A 22,965-nucleotide genomic window follows, 5' to 3' on the forward strand; every position below is an offset into this window, starting at 1 on the left:
CTGAGGCAGGAGGATCAGTTGAGGCCTATAGTTCAAGGCTATAGAGCACCATGACTGTGCTTGTAAATAGCCACTGCACTTCAACCTGGGCAACATCGCAAGACTCTGTCTCTTAAAAATAAAATAAACCCTCAAGAGAAAGGCTCAGGAGAGGGAAAGAGGAACACCTGAACCACAGGTGAGAAAATCAGTCCTCGCCATATTGAGAGCAGGATATACAGGCTTCTCTCATTCATAAGAAATACATGTATTCTGACAACCTGGCCAGAAAATATTTTTATATTATTTGTGTATGTATTTATTTGAGATGGAGTCTTACTCCGTCACTCAGGCTGGAGTGCAGTGGCACAATCTTGGCTTACTGCAACCTCTGCCTCCTGGGTTCAAGCAATTATCCTGTCTCAGCCTCTCGAGTAGCTGGGATTACAGGTGTGTGCCTCCATGCCTGGCTAATGTTTGTATTTGTAGTAGAGATGGGGTTTTGCCATTTTGGCCAAGCTGGTCTCAAACGCCTGACCTCAGGTGATCTGCCCACCTTGGCCTCCCAAAGTGCTGGGATTACAGGTGGTAGAAAATATTTTTTATAAAGCAAATCCTAATTTGTCAACACAAATTCAAAAATTATTTCTCAATGGAGTCAGGAGAAATGAAATCCAACAACATATGCATTACTAGACTGTACTAGACTGTATAGCAATTTATAGATTCCAGGATTACCATTCTGTTGTGAACCAGTTCTAGAACAATGATTTGTTGCATGCTGGATACTTCTCTTATTCCACATTCCCAGATTCCAAAATTAGCAATCTTGCCGTATTTATTTTCAATATTTAAATTTTTCTTTTTTGCTGTCAGTAATGATTGATATCCAAGGTCCCTTCGAGTCAGGATGTTTCCAAAGTTTAGGCTTTCTATCATATAAACAAAACTATCCTCATTTTATTAGTTCTGTCAATTACGAATTTCACATTTGCAGTGTAATTAATCAGGATTCAACAGCACAAAACCCTGGGTAAGAAATATTAGTCTGGACTAGAGAAAGATTTAATGTCTGAGATCATAGAGTGGTTTGGCTATAAAAGAAGTGGCAAGAACCCAATCAGGGCAGTGATTTAAAACTGAGTAATCTACTGTTGTGAAAAATTCAGTGGCCTCCGGGGTGTGCTGAACAAAGCAAATTAATAGAGATAAAGGAAACCTCTTTGTTTTGATTCCACCTATTCTCTTTAAATTACAAACTAAATACACGTCTCTTCAAGATCATTACGAAAGGTGATAAATATAATAAAGATGATACTGACATCATCAATAGACGTTATCATTAACTCTATTAACCCTGCCCTTCCCCATTCTCCAGAGTGTCAGTACTGTGAATAAGAAAAGACCTGGCCTTCTTACGTGTGTTTAGTACAGGACAGTGTTAGTGTTCAGTGGAATGGAAAATTGCCATGATCATTTAGAAAGATCATAGGGTAGTAAAAAGAGCTCTAAACAAAGAGTCAGGAGTCCTAGGACCCAGTTCAGATCTTTTGTTAACTAGTGCGTTACCTTGGGCAAATCTCACAATCTTGCGCCTTGTGTCTGTAACTGTAAAATGAGGAAACTGAGCAAGAAGATCTCTAAGTTTCATTTTAGCTTAAAAACTTGAGATAGATACACACACTTATATATATATATATATACACACATACACAACATAAGCACATTAAAATAGATATACACATATATACATATAAAGTATGAATATACATTGCAGCTATATATTTACCAGCTTCCAGATATATATGCACACACATATTAAACATATATATACACATATATATAAAATATGAAAATTATACCACTGACATGGCAGTGACTTCAGATTATGTGTTTTTTAATGAGTTTTGAGGAGAAGTTTATTCCATTTGAGTGGTTGTTACATAAAGTGACTTGGGCATCTTTTAGATATGAAACAAATTGCCCTACCCCAACAAAACAAGTTGCTGGCCTCACTTAGGGACTGACTTATCAAATCCAACCTCTTTAGCATTGTACTCCAAACTCCTCATCGAGAAGCCACAACATCCTATGAATTCATGTAGAACATAGGAAATTGATGAATCTTGACTTTGTAATATTTGTGATTGAAATTACGGACACTGGATAAGGCTTAGCAGCACTGATTCATTTGACAGATATTTATTGAGTACCTACTATATTCTATTTATTGTTCTAGGTACTGGAAATAGGTAAACAAGACTGATGTAGACCCTGTGTACAGGTAATTTGGTCTGTAATGTTAGATAAATGTTTGGTCTAGCATGAGGACTAATGAAGCTGAAAAACAATTTGGAAGTCAAGGGTCCTCAATTTACAATTTCCCTTGAAGCATTTTTTAATGAGTCAGGACTGATAGCCTCATATCAGTTAAGTATTTTCTTAGTCATCATAACAAACACCTCCCAGATCTCAACCCCCACCATCTTCCCTCTCCAAACCTCCCTACCTCCCTCCTGAGCAATTTAAGGAATAGCCCGTGACACGGCAGGAAGCCACTGTGACCCTACGGCAAGGCTGGCACTTACACATCAGATTCCTTTTCTAAAACTTTATTGAGGTTTACTTGACAGTTAAAAATTGTATATATTTAAATTGCACAGCTTGATGATTTGATATATGTGTATTTGTGCGATAGTTGCCGTATCAAGCTAATTAGCATATCCATCATCCCTCACATAGCTCCTTTTTTTTTTTTTTAGTGCACATGTGGTGAGAACATTTAAGTCTTGCCCTCTTAGCAGATTTCAAGTATACAGTACAATATTGTTAACAGTAGTCACATTATTTCACATTAGATTTCTAGGATTTCTAGGACTTCTTTATCTAATTAAACTTTACACCCCTTGACCATTATCTCTCCATCCCAGCCTCAGCCCTCGGTAACCACCATTCTACTCTCTGTCTCTATGAGTTTGGTATTTTTAGATTCCTCATATAAGTGAGATTAAACATTATTTATCTTTCTGCATCTGGCTTGTTTTACTTAGTATATTCTCCAGGTTCATCTATGTTGTCAAAAGTGGCAGGATGTCCTTCTCTTTTAAGGTGAATAATATTTCATCGTTTGTATATGCTACATTTTCTTTATCCACTCGCCAACAGGCATTTAGGTTGTTTTCATATCTTTGCTATTGTAAATCACCTGGCAATAAACATGGGAATGTGGATATCTCTTTAATAATTTCATTTTGATATTTTTAAATGATTTTTAAATATTTGAATATCACTCTTGCCTCAAACTCAGTGATTATCATGACATTAACCAATACGTCTTAAGCTTGAATTATAGAATCTGGACTTTTTGTTCCATTTTGAATATATACAGTATATATTTCTATTGTGACTGGAAGGTAGGTGATCAAAGCAAAAGAATTCATAGGTTAGAAAAAGGACTTTATTATGCATCTTCCCTTGGAGCAGAGTTGGAAGCATTGCATTTTATCACGTTAAGGCTAATTACTGGTAAGAAAGTCTTATAGATATAGGCTTAAAAGTGTTTGCAGTGGCCCAAAAGCATATTTTACTCTGCATATTCATCACAAAAACTAACACACATGGAATCAGTAGGAATGGATAGACATCACAATGAAGTTGGTATCAATCTAGATGTTTCAGTGATTGAGCTCAAAAATATGTAAATGCCACTTGTGAGCATAGTCATTAAGGATACTTATTTGTCCAGGCCCCCCAGTTTGAAAGAAAAAAGAGGGAAGACTACATCTCCTGAATGCACACTAATTATGTGCTTTGACTAAAGGCAATTCAGGAAGGTCATTGTCATCAGAAGTGACATCCTTGAGCCATCCGTTTTGGTACCCTTCTGACTTCATCTAATTAACATGATGGGATCTTGAACAATGCATAGTTAGAAGATGTCAATAGAACTGTTTTTCATTTACTAATGTGCATCTCAACTCATAGAAGTTGTTATTTATGTGGGTGTTTTTGACATTCAGCCCTGGAATTCCACTAATTCTCAGATTTCTCTGGGGAAACCAGTGATTTCTCTAACTGACATCACCAGTTGGAAAACTCCAGAAGGAATCTCTAAAAACTTCCTACTCTCTGTGCTTGTCCTCTATGAGTATGCTCAGATTGCGTTTTAAAAGGGGTAATAGATCTTGTGATGTCTATACAGGCTGGGAAGCTGGGGGGAGTAGGGTTGAAGTGAGAAAGCAAGAACTGAACTAACCCAGTACTAAGTGGGATAAATATGGTCTCTGAAGGGTCATTGCTGACCAAGATCTTTAAAAATGAACTGAAAAGAAAAATGCAATAAGGAAACTAAAAAGAGTCAAATCTAGAGATGAGTTATATTTTAATCTCTTTTAATATTTCTGCATTTTTAATCACTGAAATAGTTTTAGGATGTATACAAGAGCTGGAGGTTGTTTTCCTGCATGTTCTATGACCTAAATGAACTTTGAACACTCGGAGGAGAACAGAATCCCCACTTGTCATTGTCTCCCTGACGTATTCCGCCATAATGTTGTTGTCAATGCAAAGCAGACCTCATGTTTGTCTAATTATCCTTCACTGCCAATACAAGGCCTATCTGCCAGGCCCTGGGATTTCCTGCAGCCTTGGATAGCATTCAGAGGGATAACCCCAGCTCTTAATTATTTCTAGTTATGGGGGGAGAGAGAAAGCATGAATACATGCAATACACTGATAATCAATAACCTCAATCTCTTTCCTACCAGTCAGCAAATAAGCAAATAGCTCTTAATTTCGTCCCCCCCATCTTTTTCTTGCTGTGACTCTGTGGTCGCAGTGTCACACAAATAAGCATTTAAATATGATTTATATGTTAGAGACCCATAACTGACAGTGATTTTTAAAGTAAAGTATAAAATATATCAAATGAACATTTGTGATGTTATTTTTGGAAAAAAATAATACATTGTGTTTTAGTGACTGTAAGTTGGACAAACTGTCGAGAGAGGGAAGCAATCCCTGCAAATGGAGTAATCACCAGAGATTTCGGGAAATAATCAGAAATCCATCTGTGCCATGGAGTCAGGAAACTTTTCTGTAAGAGCCTTGAAGAGGGAAGGGCTTCCCAAGGTGAGGCAACAGCCTGGACTTAAAGCTTTGAGTTGACCATGGAGAAAGTTAATAGATTTATCAGACTAGTACATGGATTTGTACTGAGGTGCTCCAGAAACTAATTCATATCTGGCATGGTGGGACCAGTAATGCAAGACCATAAAGGTAGGCAGAGCAGTTGACCATGACTCAGAGGCAATGTGGAGTCATGGTAGATTCTTTCACGCTAATACTACAGAATTACTGCAACAAATAAGGAAATAAGCCAGAGAATAGATACAAAAGGCAGACTATTCCACAGACTTCAGAATCAACTCCTAAATCATTTAAGAGTACAAAGAATGTGAAGGGTAAGTTAAAATACAAAACAGTTAACACATATCTTTTTGGGGGTGGAAAAGGTTTCAAAGCATATGATTTATGACAAACAAAATAATTAAAGTGGTCTTTGTAGGTAAAAATATGGGATATGTCTAGTCTAGTGAAATGAAAGAATGGTAAATAAACATTGACTGTAATGACGTATTTGAATTGCTGCTGGGAACTGAGTTGCTGCCCCACTGGGTATTTAGTCTACATTTAAGCAACCCTACTAACTGAATCTTAAAAATGACATAGGCCTTGGTATCAAACACATCTATGCAGTATTCAAAACCAGTGGGAGCAGATTTCAAGTAATCACCAGCTACAGCTTTTGAGGAGCAGCCCTCTGTCTGCAGCCCTCACTCTATGGTTGGAGATGAACCCTTCTGTCCACATGTGCCATCTCCCCCCAGGGCCTGCTCTCTGTAGTCCCAGGGATGTGGGCTGCATGCAGCTGACCACATTTGTTCTCTAGTAGAGGCTGGATGTGTAGGGATGATGTTATAAATAGCTGCTAAGAACAATGGATACCATGGAAATGGTTCAGGAGCATGGAATATAAAAAAGGAAGCAAGAAATTAAAGGTGAAAAAGAAATGAATCATCGCCAAAAATAAAAGGTAGATTGTTCTCTTTCTCCATCATATAGATATATACCTCCCCCCTCATATACACAAGGGCAGACACAAAGCAGTAGCTGCCTTACAGTACTAAGTGACAAAAGCAGATTGCAGAACAATACATAAAAGACAATTCCACATTTTTATAGGTAAAAATGATAAATCACTGGCAATTTTATGTAGTTTCATATCTATAAAATCATAGGGGATAAAGACCTAGGCTTATATATATAACTTAACAGTGGTTATCCCTTGGTGCTGGAATTATGCTTTTTTCCCTTTGTGATTATCTATTATATATATTATATATATAATATATATATTTTATTTTGGATGAACAACTACCTAGTAACTGTGTAAGTATAAAAATGAAATAAATGAAAAAAGTGACATAAAATGTGACAATTTAAAACGCTTAAAAATGTTTGCATTTTTAACTTATAAATACACAAAAAGATTATAAGACTGAGTTATAATAATTTATCATCAATTTCCAACTTACTCAGAAGGTACCAATCAGTATATGTTAGACCCTGGGAAAACTGCTATGATTTTTTTCCTAAACTACAGCTCAGCTTCCACAGGCTCAAAATTGCAACGTCTCTCATCTGCAAGATATAGGAGAGACCCTTCTGGGGCCATTTATATTACCATAGCTACCATAAGGCGTCTTAGGGAGGCAGAGACTAACAAATTGACCACACAGATCCCAGATGTGTTGCCCAAAAGCGATCATGATCACAAAAGCCCAAACCTCAAATAATCAAGATCTCTTGGAGTGGGGCCCAGGTATGAGTATTTGTTTAAAAAGCTCCCCAGGTGATTCTAATATGCAGCCAACACCACCACCAAAAACCATAGCCCGAATGGATTAATTTACTAAGGGTCATTTGAACTTGACCTTTGGAGAGGTAAAATTAAAGCAGAGAGAATGTAGTTGATCAAGGATGTACCATGGCCCTGAGCCTTGTGAGAAAATGATTATGCAAACAGAATAAAAGATCATAGAGTGGGTACTTCTTGCAAAGTTAGTGAAGTCAGTGGGTAGCCCTCTCGTGCTCATTGTAGAACAATCTCGATCAGATATTTCTTTTTGGGAAAATGCTCTGTGTTAGCAGATTCCTGTCAAGGTACCTTGTTTCACAAAACACAGCAGAATCCAATTTTGATGCTGATGCCAGGGGACTAAAACCCTCTTGGGCACCAGAGATTTCCAGCCATTTCCATAGGAGGATACACGCTGATACACAATACATGCTGGACCCTAGCATAACAAGTCCCACTGTAGGGAAGCGGCCATTTGAATAATTTTTACTCTGTAGAATGTCTTTGGTTGCTGGTCTGCAGATTTACAGTGGGTGAAGGCAAGGGAGACTGCATTCTAGCCCCTGCCCTTATTTTTAACATATCAGGAAACGAAAGTTTTGATTTGCGTTGGTCTCATATTAGCAGAGGCCGGAACAAGATACAAGTTTTAACATGCATTCAAGAATCCCCAAAATTCACTAGAATTTCTGACCTGGAGTTGTGACTTCTCTCTAAGCCACAGCACAAATAGGCATTTTTTTTTTTTTTTTTTACTCTGACGATGATCATGATAATCATAACAGGTTGAAATTGTGTCATTAGCTATCGATTGTTACATTTATTGATGCCAAACATGTGCTAGCTCTATGCTGCATGGATTTCCAGTTATCATGCTTAATCATCAGTAGCAACCTTTAATGGGAATTTGTATTCCCGTTTTACTGTGAGAATACTGAGGTCACACATGTAGACAATTGAAGGTTTAAATCCAGTTCTGATCCTGGTCTACTAATGCCATAATGCCACTAAAAGTGGCTCCAAAGCCAGGTTAGAGGGGGGAGTGCCGCATTCATGCCCTGTGTGCCCTTGTTGCCTGATTTCTCTGTCTCAAGTCCATGGCCCTGGGCTTTTCAGCCACATTTGTTCATTCATTCTTTCAGAGCCGAACCTGATAGAACTCTACTACTCCAATTTTTTCGTAGCCTGGCTGTATTAGATTTATTTTTCTGGGGCATAGTTATATATCTCACCTGTTTTTAATGGAGTTTCATTTTGCTACCCAGCGTAATCTTCATTCCTGTGGTTTAGAAGGAAGAAAATACTGTTAAGCTCAGTCAGAGTTCTTAAACAGATGTTCTACATGTCTCCTTGTGTAGTTGTAGCAATGTATCACTTTCAGACATCTCAGCCTTGGCCTGCCAGCCTCGCTGTGCCCTATGCCAAATGCTTTCAGATACTGTGCAATAAGCAAAAACTGAGGTTAGCTTAAAACCACCAAAGTCATTTTATTCTGATTCTTGGATGCATTAGCATCTGGACTTCGGGAGGGACCACCTGCTCTCAGGAAAACTAGTACCGTCACATCTGTTCAGTAAGGGAAATGCAAGTGTTTTCTGTTTTAAGAAACCTGACTATGGAAAAAAACCTGACTATGATCATATCAACGTCAACAAATTATTATCTTTTATAAGGATTTTTCTTTTTAAAGAAATATTTGCCAGAAATTACCCTTTACCTCTCACTTTGCCTTTCTATTTTATTTTAAAAAATAGTGGCCCATTTTCAAGAGTGTGATTTACACACACCTTGTGAAAGTGACTTCCACAACAAATCGGATGGCAAAACACACTAGAGCTGCATTTATAGCACACCGCATTCACGTAACGCAAGAGCATTCCGTAGAAACCATGTTAAATGCAGGAGTGAGTTAGGGTGAGAAAGACTCTATGGAGAACTCGGAATAGAGCTGTGTTGATCTGCCTGGGAAGGGTGATGGTGCAGTCAGTCAGATAATATTTAAGTTCTCAAATGTGTACTGTACCAGATTTGCTTCAGTTAAAAACATAATCCAAAATGACAGTTCCATCTCACGTGGCTCACCTTCGGGCAAACAGACAAGGGGACTGTGTAGAGTCCCCCTACCCTTGTGTGAGTCTGTGAACGATTAGCGACAGCCTGGATCCCTGTAGTCAGACAATGACTCATCTAAACCCTAAGAAAGGACTAATGAGAAGGAGGAAGCACCATGCAGATCTTCTAGAATCTTGGCATAGCGTCTGAAGGGCAGTCACCTTGGGTTCCCGCATTGTGGTGGAGTTGTGTGAGCCTGAGATGGACGAGGGCAGGGGGAATGGGGAGAAGAGGGACTGTGGTGTGACAGAATAAGCCACAGAGGCCCAGTCTCAAAGTGACCTGTAAGATTAGATTATTTTAATGATGGGAGATGGGACAGGAGACAATGGATGGGGGACACTGGGGGCACTGAGAAAATTCCTCAGCTGAGCTGACTCCTGTGGCCATGCCGAATGCCTTTTCTCTTAATCCACCTTATCTGATGGGTGCACTGCTAAATACTGTGATTATAAAATGACACCTTTTCCATTGAGAGAGATGGAACAGATTTTAGCAGATAATGGAGATGTGAAACAAAAAAAAAGAGTAAAAAGTTTCGTAAAAACAAAACTAACTTGTTCACTGTGCCACACCCATACCTGATGAGAATGGATAAACAGGCAGAGTTGGGGACTTTTTATCCAGTCTGTGATCACTGCAAACCAGGGCAGGATCCCTTTAAATATTTATTCGCTGGTTCATTTTTCTATCCTCTAGAGTGAAACAGCATCCCTTACCTGAGCAGGCTTCTGGCTGTATATAACAGAGTGACAGGCTGAAAGCTCACTGCTCTGCTCATCCTGATAAGAATCTAGCAAATGCAACAGAGAGAAAGGCTAGTAAATCCACAAGAAAATAAATTCTCAAATGATGAAGTAATCATCCTACAATTATTTATTTTTCAAAAGAGAAAATTTTTTAAAAAAATAGAATGAAAAAACTATGGACAATGCCATTCCTGTTGTCCGTAAAAATGGAGAAAATGTTTTATTTATAGAGGTAGATATAAAGTGATACAGGAAATATATCTGCTCCATGTAAATTTATTAAATGCAACTTTCTTTTTCTCTTTCTTTCTTTTAGATAAAAAACCTCTTCATGAAATAAAACCCCAAAGTAAGTTATTTTTCCTCTTGTGAATATAATTTATTCTCATATTTGCTGCCTTGCTGTTGTATTTGTTTAGGAGCTGAGCAGAATTGAAGTTCCTATGAAAGATCCAGGGCTTTCGAGGCCTCTCCTCATTGAGTTCTGAGTCACATATCAGAGGTTTAAATCCAAAAGAAATATGCACACCCCTCTCCTCCCTCCCAGTCAAAATAAATCTCTCCTCTTGATTCTTTCTGCCTGTAAGTCCATTTCTCTGCAAATGTCATCTAGGATTCTTATTTCTGAAGAGATTTATCACATTAAAATTAATAAATATTTGTCAGTACACGCTTTCTTGAGAGCAGCCTTGGGCAAAAGCCTGACTACAAGTCTCTCCACCTAGCATCTTACCTCCCGTGGAATCCATGGCAGCTGGGCAGATTAGGATCCAGAACTCCATGGCGAAATAATTACGAGCTGAGGATTGGGGTGTTGGTGCTGGCTTAGGCTCATTGTACCCAGGCTTGCTTATGGGAGAGGCCTTTGCATTGTCGTCATTTTATGCTCCCTGTAGAGTTGGAGAGAGGAGATGGCTGGAATGGCTAGCAGTATGGCATTTGACCTTATGCTCTTCAGTATCACCTGTAGGCCTTTTAAAATTCCCAATTTCCAGGCTGTATCAAGGCTATCAGAATTTAAGGTGGAGGGTTTTCAGGACCCAGGTATCTCTATTTTTCAAAGCTCCTCAGGTGACTCCAAGGTGCAGGTGGGACTGAGAACCATGATCTTAGAAAAATGTTTCTCAAAAGATGGATCAGAATCCACATGCATCAGAATCTCAGAGTGTGGCTGGAGCTTGTTAAATTAAATATGCACCACCTCAGAACAGAACAAATAAATTTGAATTCCTGGTTGAGGAGCTCCTAAGAATCTATGTGTTAATATGTTCCCCAAGTCATTCTCATACATCAGAAATATGTAAAGGACAGTAGGGAAACTTCAAGATACTGGAGCAACATTAATATAGCTCTCATTAGTAGGAGATTGGACAACTGCCTGGCTGGTTTGGTTTGTAAAGCTTGTGAAAGACGTCCCTGCCTAGCATCTCTCATTCTAGTATCAACTGAATGACTTTTGATCTTTTAAATCCTAGGGTATTAAAATTCAAAGCACTTGGAAAAGTTAATAGCTATTATGAGCTAACTTCTTTGAGAGAATTAAGACCCTGTGAGGATAGACAGAAATAGGTACCTTGGGACAAGGGTCAGAAGACATGAGGGAAAAATCCAGTAAAGCCATTCTGTTCCTATTTCCTTATGTTGCTTCAGGAAGGCTAGAGATACAAAGATATCATTACTTGCAAAGTCTAAGAATTTGGGAAAACAGCAAAAATAAACATTTAAACTTATTTCCCTGCTGTCTGCTGCCCATTAAAAAAAATCATTACTACTTAAGTATTGGTCCTCTGACATCATGCATGTTTGATTTTGAATTTATGGGAAGATTGAGTTTGGGGGCACCTGGCTGTGTATATGTGTGTTCACGCGTATGGGCATTGAGGGAGACAGAAATAAACAAATCACTGAATATTTGGCCTGTGCTTGTGTCAGGACCCTCAGGATGACAGATGGAGTAAGTGGACTCTTACCTTGCTCCCGGCCACGTGGTGCATGCTGTCCACTGATTCTGTCGTATAGCACAAAAAAGATCATAGGTATCCATGGAGTGGCCAATGTGAGAGTTACTTAGAAATGCATGTATGTGTTTTTAAAATTAATTTCACACTTAGTTTGTGAGTCCTGTGCCATTCTAATTTGGTTACATCTGTACTTCCAGCCATAAACCCCACAGAAGCCATTTCCAGTCCTTAGGGACTTCGGAATTAGTTTTTGCTTGGGGTTCTCGCTCCTGAGCACCATGCTTAATTGCTGGATACTGCAACGGAATTGCTTAAACTGTTTTAATTTGTGATTTCTCTAAAAATAAGACCTTAGAGAATCAATGTGATTGCAAAAGGCTCCCAGAGGAATCCAATCGGGGTTCTGTAAGCTGCATGGTTAGGAGTGCATTATAGAAATTCAGGCTGCAGTTGTTTCAGCGAAAGAGGGGCTTAGTGTGAGACGACATGAATCATCACTGATGCAAAATCAAAGTCAATTATGAAGATAATTGAGAAACAACCTGTGCCTATATATAGCCATAGACATGATCTTCCATAAGGCCTGGCAGATAGAAAACATCACTCAGAGCTCTGCACAGAGTGCTCCATGAGCAGGCGGGCAGAGGCACGAGCTTAGAGTTGCGGGGAGGTGTAAAAAGAAGTGAAGTCTTAAGATATCTGTTGGCAAATCATAATGACAAACTGGGGAAAATATGTGCACTGCATAGCTCATGAAAGCACTTATTGTAAATGAGATAATTTAATCAATTACGTTTCCTAATGTACTAAACCGAATGTTTCATTTTCTGCTTCTGCACATCTTAAATTATCTTCAGGTGCTTTATGAGATTTAATCATAGTTAATAGAAACTTCATTACCATCAAATGTGCTTTCAATAAATGTTGTGTAACAATGTCAGGAGGTGCGGTAAAATATAGTAGGTTCTGAATGGCAAACACGCACCCCCAGAGTCAAACTGAAAAATGGTTGCATTGAGACAGTAAGACTCCTTGGAGGCTTGGAGAATACCTTTTTTCTGAAAGGCTGTGAGCTTCTGAGTAGCAGCTGGTTTGGTAAGTTCACCTGAAGGGGTGAAAAGGATTTAGCTTTTCCCTGGAAAATAACTCAATACTATACAGTCTCTCTTCATCTCCTTTCCATGCAGTTTTGTACCTAAAAGAGATGAGTGTTCAGCACAAACTCAGTTAATAGTTCTAGAGCCAGCTACCTCCAGGATATCTTCAGTTGAATATGTCCTAATAACCTGAATCTCAACTTCCTCAAAGTTGAAATTATCCTGCTCTGTCCCTGTCCTTAATCAAATCCTTTTCCCATCTTCTCTATTTCAGGGAACAGTATACCATCAACTCAGTGTGTAGGGCAGAAAGAGCCTCCTAGAGCCCTCTTATTTCCTTCGTCTCCCTTTTCCTGCTCAATACCCAACAATTTTTTTTTTTTTTTTTTTTTTTTTTTTTTTTTTTTTGAGACGGAGTCTTGCTCTGTCACCCAGGCTGGAGTGCAGTGGTGCAATCTCGGCTCCCTGCAAGCTCCACCTCCCGGGTTCACGCCATTCTCCTGCCTCAGCCTCTCCGAGTAGCTGGGACTACAGGTGCCCGCCACCAGGCCCGGCTAATTTTTTTGTATTTTTAGTAGAGACGGGGTTTCACCATGGTCTCGATCTCCTGACCTCGTGATCCACCCGCCTCTGCCTCCTAAAGTGCTGGGATTACAAGCGTGAGCCACCACGCCCGGCCAATACCCAACAATTCATCACAATCTATTCTGCCACCTACCAGATCTCAAGTTCATCAGCTGATCTCCATCTCCACTCTACTCAAACCCATCCCTTCCTTCCGTCAGCAACTTACTGAGTGCTGACCTTATGCTAGGAGGTGTTCTGGGTGGTGGAGAATCAACACTGAGCAAAACACAATCAGCTTCTCCTTCTATCAAGCTCACGTGTTAGTGAGGAAGGACAGGAATAAACCAGAAAATGCATAGTGCTGAATGGTAGGTAGTAAGTGTTATGAAGAGAAGCAGAGCAGGGTGGGGGGCTCTGACAGGGTTACAGTGAGTGATGCCTTTTGATGTAAAGTATTCAGGGGTTTCTATCATAAAGTTATGTAGCCGGACGTGGTGGCTCACTCCTGTAATCCCAGCATTTGGGGAGGCCTAGACAGGCAGGTCACTTGAGGTGAGGAGTTCGAGACCAGCCTGGTCAACACCGTGAAACCTCACCTCTACTAAAAATACAAATATTAGCCAGGCTTGATGGTATGCACCTGTAATCCCAGCTACTCGGGAGGCTGAGGCAAGAGAATCACTTGAACCCGGGAGGTGGAGGTTGCAGTGAGCTGAGATCGTGCCACTGCACTCCAGCCTGGGCAACAGAGCAGGACTGTCTCAAAAATAAAACAAAATAAAATAAAATAAAGTTATGTTTGAGAATAGACCTGAGGGGAGAAAAACAAGGAAACAAACATTCTGGGTAGCTTGGGGATGAGCAGTCAAGGCAGAGGGAACAGCAGGACGCAAATGCTATGAGGTGGGAGTTTGGTTGGAGTCTCTGAGGGCAAAAAGGAGACCAGGATGTCTGCAACAGAATGAGAAGTGGAGAATAGTAATAGCTAAGGTCAGAGAAGCGAGGTGAGGGAAGAAAATTTTGTTTTGTTATACTTTGAGTTTGCTATAGGCCACTGTAAGGACTTTGACTTTCACTCTGAGGAAGCTGGGAAGCTATTCAGGGTTTTTATTCAGAGTGACACAACCTAATATATTCAAGGAAAAGCTCTTAACTGCTATGTTGAGTGTAAACCTATAGGGAACCAGGGCAGAAGCAAGGAGATCTATCACAATGACCTATTATAACAATAATCTGTTACAATACCTAGGCTCTTAATCTAGCTCTAAGATGATTGTGGCTTGAGCCAGCTATGTAGCAAGAGGAATTGTAAAAATGGGTCATATTCTGGATGTCTTTTGATGTCAGAGTCAAAAGGATTTTCTGATATTTTGGGTGTAGAGTACAAGAGAAAGAAAAATGTTATGGATGATTCCAAAATTTTGACTATGCAACTGGAAGAATGGAGTTGGCCATTACTGGTATGGGGAAAACTTGGCATAGCAAACCTGGAGGGAGAATCAGGAGTTCAGCATTATAAATGCTAAGTTTGAGATACCTATTAAACATTTAAATGGAGAGGTTCAGTAGACAGTTGACATTGGCCAGACAGTCTAGAAGTCAGAGAAGTGCGGGCTGGTACCATAAATTTGGGGCCTGTCAGTGTCCGGATGATATTTAAAGCCCTAAGGTTGGATGAGATCACTAGATAATGGCATGAATAGAGAAGAGAAAAGATCTGAGGACGGAACCTGCAGACATTAATATTTAGATGTAGAGGAGGTCAGAAGTCACTACAGAGAAGAAAGAAAAGCAACAGCCCAAGGAGTAAGAGAAAAACCAAATGAAAGGAAAATGGTGTCCCAGAAGAAAAGTCTAAAAATTCAGGCCATCTTCATTGCCACACCAGGATTTCTAGAGTTGCCTCTTTGTAGCCAGTGTTGCCCTGCATCAGTTTATCTGATCTATCTAAAACAAATCCTGATCACATTACATTCCTGTTTAAGCCTCTTCAGTAGTTCAGCATTATTCTTAAAAGGAAGTCTAGAGCACTTAACATGCATATGATCTGGTCCCAGCTTTCTATTTTTTTTTTTTTTCTTTTGAGACCAAGTCTTGCCCTGTCATCCAGGCTGAAGTGCAGTGGTGTGATCTTGGCTCACTGCAACCTCTGCCTCCCAGGTTCAAGCGATTCTCCTGCCTCAGCCTCCCGAGTAGCTGAGATTACAGGTGTCTGCCACCATGCCTGGCTAATTTTTGTATTTTTAGTAAAGACGGGGTTTCACCACGTTGGCCAGGCCCGTCTCGAACTCCTGACCTCAGGTGATCTGCCTGCCTCGACCTCCCAAAGTGCTGGGATTACAGACATGAGCCACTGCGCTGGCCCCAGCTTTCTTTTCTTTATTATCGTTAAGTATCTTCCTTCCTACCCTCTCACCATTGCTGTATTCCTCAGCAAAACAAAGCCCCTCTGTTTGAATGCCTGGTGCCCATGATGGCCTATAGTTTCCCTTATGTGTTCTGTTACTTCTGACTAAGTCTCTTTCCCTCATCCTAACACTTAACCTGCTTAACTTACTCTTCCTTCAGTTTTCAACTTAGATTTCATGTCTGCAAGGACTTCACCCTCCCACCCTAAGTGTGAGTTAGTTGCTCTTGTAAGTTGCCTCGGTATCAAACTATCCCCTGTTTTTGTTCAATATTTTCATTGCCTTTATTTTGGTCTGGATTCCCTAGCTGATAGACATAGTCCCTGCCATCTGACATACAGTATAGAGTTTTATTCATCATTACACCTGTTGAATTTACCAGAGTCTAGCATGTAGATATTCAATTAATATTTGTTGTGCTGTGGTTTTCATTCTTCCTGCTGACTTCTCACTGGACCTTTTAGTGTTAAAGTAAAAGAAAATCGGCCATGCCTGTAATCCTAGCACTTTGGGAGGCCAAGGTGGGTGGATCACAAGGTCAGGAGTTCGAGACAAGCTTGGTCAATATGGTGAAACCCTGTCTCTACTAAAAATACAAAAATTAGCCAGGTGTGGTGGCAGGTGCCTGCTGTCCCAGCTACTCGGGACGCTGAGGCAGAAGAATTGCTTGAACCCAGGAGGCAGAGGTTATGGTGAGTCAACATCGCGCCACTGCACTCCAGCCTGGATGACAGAGCAAGACTCCATTTCAAAAAGAAAGAAAATCAAGATTTTGCTTCAATATAGTCAATTTTATTCATTCATGTAGAAGACATTTATTGTACATTGTCCCATACAAATAATCTTGGTTCCATGAAACAAGAAATGTATCTTCCCTACAATTTTAATACAAGGTAGATTTGAGAAAAGTGAGGAAACTTCTTGTAATAATCATCTACTCTGTGCCAGACACTAGGTTAAAGCCCAAAATGCATGCGTCTTGAAATCATTTCCACCAAACAATGGCCTGAATGCATCCTTAAAGTCTGAAAAGTAGGTATGCTCTTCTCACTGAAGAAAATTCCATTCTGCACCTTTCCCCAAAATGCACTGGGTTCATTCAGAATGAGATCATGTTGATCCGTATTATTTATGATCTTCACCGGGTACAGAATTCCTCAGAGGATGTGGGGGCTGCACTGGCAACTTAGCATGCTCTTTTAGGCTATGGAGACTTGATTAGGATCTTGAACCCACAAAACCGTCTGTGTCTTTGGTCATTCAATTCTCAAAAGATTTCTAAGCTCTCCTAAGCTAACATAAGGCTACTGGCATTGATGCTGATGCTCTAACCACTGTCTCAAACTCTTTTTCTTCCTATTTTGTCCATTTTTCCTCATCTCCTGCTGATTATTTCCAATTACATAAATATAGCACTTTCCAAAAATTGCCTGACTTGCTTCATCCTTCAGAATCATTCCTACTGTGAACCAATTCAACCCATATATATGTGTAACATTTGTATTTTTTTTTTACTATTTTCTATTTTTTATGATCTAATGTCTATTCCAGCATAAGTATATATCTTTTCTTACTACCATTTTCAATGATTTTGCTGACTCTGCCCTTAATGGACATGATGGGATTTTGTTAATTAAATACCTCAGACATAAGCACAGACACAAGTAAGTGATAAACTATTAATAGTATGTTCTTTAGCACCAGAATAACTTGGGTGCTTGTTAAAAATGTGAATTTACAAGCCGAATCTCTCTACCTCTCAGTAACTAAAAATTTGTAGAGTTTATATCTTCCGTTTTCAGAATAAGACATAAAGTGAAGTAGTTTTTTCAAGAGCTGGAGTTCAAATTCTGCTCTTTTTGACTCTGTCTTCTGTTTCAATTTTGTCTCCCCATCTGAAGGGCAAAAGCATAGTTCTTTTACAGTTCAAAGATGACCCTCCATTACATTCAATTTTCAAAGAAACATCAAATAAATGTTTAGGATAAATATGCCCCACATATTGCATGGGAAATACTTGTGCTAAAGCTACTCATTTTTTATCTGAAATTTAGAGTTAACTGTGTGTCAAACTTTTATTTGTTCAATCTGGCAAGCTTACTAAAAGGAGCTGTAAACATGTCTGAATGAGCACTATCAAAAATATTTTATAAAATAGACCTTTGTTGCCAACCTTGGAAGGATGGTTAGAATTGAAGCAGATATTGGAGGAGAGAGCCTCTCAGTGAGGGTGAAAAGTCGGAGCCAAAAATAAAAGTCTGCAAAAGTACATGGTCTACTTGAAAAAAATGAGTAGTCAGGTTTGACCAAAGAATAGGGTTCATGTAGATGAGAAGTGGGTAAACAGCATTGAACTGTAGTGTGAGCAGAGTGTGAAGTGTCTTGAGCAGTGAAAGAAGTCCACCCGGAGTGGATCCAGTCCATCCTGCAGAGTCATGAAAGGTGTCAGGGTGACTGTACTAGAACAGGGTTTGGGAAGTCATCCACAGGTAAAATGTTCAAAGTAATCAAAGACTGGGGGTGTGGGTGGAGGGGACGGGTCCATGTGGATATCCACTGGGATGTCTCCTTTTGAAATTGAGATAGGAGAGGCACTAGACACAATCACTCGAATACGTGAATGGTTTGAGGAGGGAGTGAATGGAAACAGATTCAGAGATGACTCTTCGATCTTGAGCCATGTCCCTGGTGGTGTCATTACCAGAAAAGAGAATTCAAGAGAAGAAAATATTTGAAGAGGTAAGAATGAGTGATGATGATGAATCTGTAAATCAGATGACAAATGTGAGATGTGCGCAAAAGATGCAGGTAGTTTTGCCCAGCGAGCAGGAAGGAAATATGGCATCAGATCTTCAGAGAGAAGATGAGGCAGGAGATGTTAATCTGAGGCTGTTCAGGATCAAGGAAATCGTTGGCACTGTCTGTATGTGAGTGATTATCCAATTAGATGAGAACAGAGAAAGGAAAAAGGGCCAAGAACTGAACTTTAAAGCCTGCCTATTTGGAACTAGGAGAATGAAGGGTAGTTACTAAACAATCAGTAAAGAACAGGTCAAACTTCAAGAGAATCAAATTTAAGGGGCAGTTTTTTTCTAAGAGGAAGTTTGCTATTCTTGTCTATTGCTGCAGAGCAGTGGTAAAGAATAAGACAAAGAATGTTACAGTTGATGCAGTTGCAAACGACCTTCAAGAGAACAGTGGTTTGGGCAAATACAGACTTTACAGGGTATGGAAACAATCCAATGATGTGGCAGTAGGGGGGTAGTTAAATAAGTGATCATGCAACCTGAGTATGGGCTAGGCAAATGAAAAAGGAATGAAGCCGGCCAGGTGCGTGGCTCACACGTGTAATCCCAGCACTTTGGGAGGCCGAGGCTGGCAGATCACCTGAGGTCAGGAGTTCGAGACCAGCCTGACTAACATGGAGAAGCCCAGTCTCGACTAAAAATACAAAATTAGCCGAGTGTGGTGGTGCATGCCTGTAATTCCAGCTACTCGGGAGGCTGAGGCAGGAGAATCACTTGAACCCAGGAGGTGGAGGTGGCAGTGTGCCAAGATTGTGCTATTGCACTCTACCCTGGGCAACAAGAGCAAAACACTGTCTCAAAAAAAAACAAACAGAATGAAGTAGGCATATTATGTTCTGATAAGTGATTGATAAGATAACGTACATTTTCTTAAAGGAAGGTATAGTAAAGGAAATATAATATAGAGCCTTTAGTGTAGAGAAAGGAAAAGAAAAATAAATGGAGGGCATTTACATATTTTTTTTTCTGAAAGGGCATACAAGGTACTATCAATAGTTACTACTTTTGGAGAAGTGGTAGTTGGAAGTCAAGCTTGCTTTTTGCATAGTATATGTACCTTTTTATACTTCCTAGAACATTTTCTAATCTTACATATGTATTCTATTTGTTCCTTTTTTTGTTAACAGTACGGTGTTAACTGATTGGGGAGATTATGGAACAAGTATTAAGAAATATTTAATGTTAAAAAATACTTAAAGTTCCTGTAGACAAAGAGCTAAGAAATCAGTAGATGTTAAAAAGGCAGCATGTTTGAGAAGTTTGTGAGAGAGTAAGTTGAGGGAAGGATTTGGGGAGAGGCGATTAGAGAGACTAGACTGTGTTTGTAGGCAGGGGGCAAGGCCCAGCTGTGGAGGAAAAATTCGAAGATGCAAGACCAAAAGAGAATAATGAATGAGGCCAGGTCCTCATGGGGCAGCTCTTCAGGGAACAGAAAAAAAAAAAAAAAGAAAAGAAAATTGGATGAAGGAACAGAGGAATTTTGAGTTGCAGGGGAGTGAACTCACATAGGATGGTCTCCATGTTTTCAACAAGAAAGAGGGCAGGTGAGGAGTAGGGGTCTTGAAGGAAAGGAACAAAGTTCAGAGCAGCTGTTGTGAGGAAAGCACAATTTGGCCATAGAATGTGAATAAAATAATTATTGAGTTGCAAGGAAAGCCTGCGTGAGGTTGCAGAGCATCAGTTTTTTGATGACACCAGTGCTATAGTTAGTAACTTCCTCCAGCAGGGCAAGTTAATCCAGGTGCTGGTATGGAGAGAGCAGGGAGGAGATGCAAGGAAGAGACACCGTGTCATAAGCAGGTTGGGAGTGAAGACGGACATGTGTTCAAAGCCTGACTTTGCCATTTTCCAAGTTACCAACTTACTTGACACTGCGTCATCAGTAAAATAAGATATTAATATATAATACCTATCTCATAGATTTTATTTATGAGGATGAGAATGTGATCATCTGTGTAGTTCTTAGAGAAGTCAGCATAAGGTTAGTGCTTAGTTACTGAGTTACTGTGGTTCCTGAGAGGTAGTCACACAGTATGATCAGGAAGACAGAGGTCAACAACTGGATAGAGAGTGACCAAAAGCATTGATTCTGGAGCCAGACTGCATGGGATTGAGTCCCAGTTCTGCTACTTACCAATCATGAGGCTTTGAGAAAGGCAAGTAATTCTCTCACCTCAGTTTACACATCTCAATGAAGATATTTTTAGAAGGTTGTTGGAAGATTAAAATGAGTTAATAAATGTAAGGTCCTAGAAGAGTGCCTTCTAAGTGCTTTTTAAGATATAACTGCTATTGTCATTAATTACAACAGTAAAACAACAACTACAATAGCAAATTGAGATTTTTGAGTTTGGGAAATTGGAAAGGCAGAGATGTTACGAGATTCTAAAAATTGCAAATATAATTGAAATTGCTTAGCATGGTTGGCCATGGCTAACCATTTAAAAGCTATTTTCTGATGCATTAAATTAAAGGAAAAAAAAGTTTGCTTCTTCATGACAGCACATATAAACAACAATAACTTCTGTTTCATCATATTTCGGCATGCAATTAAATATTTTGGCAGGGCACTTTGTATCAACACCACCTCCTGTGCTGAGGGTGCTTCCTGGGGTGTCTGTTACCTGTCCTTCTATGGGATTCCATCTCCATGGCTGGCTGCCTCGTTTTCTGTTTGTCTTACCCTTCTCAGGATGTGCTGTATTTATTGTATGGATTCCTTAGTAATTCACTTCTTCTTAACATATATACCAATTCAAGTATGTTTGTTTTTCTGAAATGGGAACAATGGCATTCTGCAATATCCAATGGGAGATAAAACAGAATATCATATGTTTGGAAAGGTACTCGCTGTGCTCCTATGTTAATTCTCAGTCCCTTATCCAAATCCTGCAACATAGATTGTAATCTGGTATATAGTTAAGGTCGTAACATGAGCATTGAGTTAAATTTCCATTAGTAAGTGGCTGGCATTAATACATCTTTTAGAGGGGAGTTATGTAAAGGGAAGGAGGAAAACCAACTAAAAAGCCCTTCTATAGAGTCCTTTGGGCACATTGGTGACAATAAATGACTGGATATGATTATCATGCATAAAGCCATCAACCCTGTTAATACCCATTCCCTGAACTGTGAAGTTCAAAGGGTCTTTGAAAGGTCATTTAGTCCTTCTCCCCAGCTTTGGCCAAAAAACTAAAATAAAATAACTGGAGAGTACTGTAGAGTCATGCTTTCTTTTAGAGACTTTCTGAAAGGAGATTTTACAATCCTCCCCAGAAACACAATTCCGGTTTTTAACAACCCTCATTGTAATATCTGACCAGAGTCCCAGTTGCTATAATAAAAGGTCACGTCCTCTTTTGCAGTTCTTGTTAAAGATGGTGAAGAGTTGGTTACTAGCTTCATCATAAATGAATGGTCACTGAGCACCTACCCAGACGGTAGGCCTCTGCTCTCCTTATAACAACGTTTTATGTATTCAAGATCACCAGGAAGTCACTTTACAGCTCCCTTTTCTTCAGGCCAAATGAACCCATAAACATTTCCTCTCCAGGGTCCTAGTTTCCAGCTCTCGATGAATCTTTTCAGCCTTCTCTGCAGATGCTCTGTGTCCCTTCCAGCCATGAGCACATTCCTCAGTAGTTTCTGACTAATTTGGAATACAAGAGATTTTGCAGTCAGTGCTCTGCATTGTTTGTGGGGTTTGCGGGCTTTTTTTTAATACCTGTAGATTGTAGACAGTAATTTTTTCTACTACCTGGTGAGTCCTCCCAAGCTTTGCCTGAAGCTTTTGTGACTCTGGGAGAGAGGAAAATAGGGATGAAGAAAACAGGAAAGACATTTGCAACACATTGGTATGTAAAGCTTGGTTTATGAAACAGAAAAGGCAAAGTATCCTGTGCCCACAAAGAGACAGATAGTCTGCTCAGTCAGGGCTTTTGTTCAAAATCACTTTGAGCAAACAGACCAGCCACACTGTACTTGAGAGACGGGATAGGTATAAACATATGTGTAAATGTAAATGAAAAGAGAGTCCTGGCAGCAGGGGTTCTCAAATCAACCTAAGACTGTGGTTTCTTTGATTTTTCTCTTCTCACAGTTGGAGGCCAGACAAGCAATCAATAAATAGCTGTTCATGATGACTGGCAAGTTTCCCTGGGAAGTTATAGAGATATTGTAGCTTTTGAAGAGTTTAAGGCAGTTAGGGAAAACAAAGCAACTCACTGGCGTTTGGAAAATTGACAATAAAAAGCACAACCCAAAATGAGATCTAGGAAGTACAAGTGATACAAGTTGTTCAGAAGACCATAGGGCGGCAGCGCTGGCTGGATTGGCCAGGACAGGATCACCTTCATGGGAGAGGAGG

The 22,965-nt window shown here is 39.8% G+C and overlaps 1 protein-coding gene across 9 annotated transcripts in view; it reads left to right on the forward strand.

Annotated features, from left to right (window-relative positions):
- The window catches only part of UNC5D (unc-5 netrin receptor D), a 562,098-nt gene that overhangs the window by 460,502 nt on the left and 78,631 nt on the right, over positions 1-22,965 (forward strand). For 7 of the 9 annotated variants that reach the window (XM_003269567.3, XM_030817085.1, XM_030817087.1 and 4 more), the window contains one exon: positions 10,076-10,108. The exons of the other annotated variants lie outside the window; for them this stretch is intronic. In XM_003269567.3, the coding sequence (XP_003269615.1) occupies positions 10,076-10,108 (33 nt within the window). The remainder of the gene's footprint in view (positions 1-10,075; positions 10,109-22,965) is intronic. 9 annotated transcript variants of the gene reach the window in all.

Source organism: Nomascus leucogenys, chromosome 8, assembly GCF_006542625.1.
Source record: "Nomascus leucogenys isolate Asia chromosome 8, Asia_NLE_v1, whole genome shotgun sequence".
Classification (NCBI taxonomy): Eukaryota; Metazoa; Chordata; class Mammalia; order Primates; family Hylobatidae; genus Nomascus; species Nomascus leucogenys.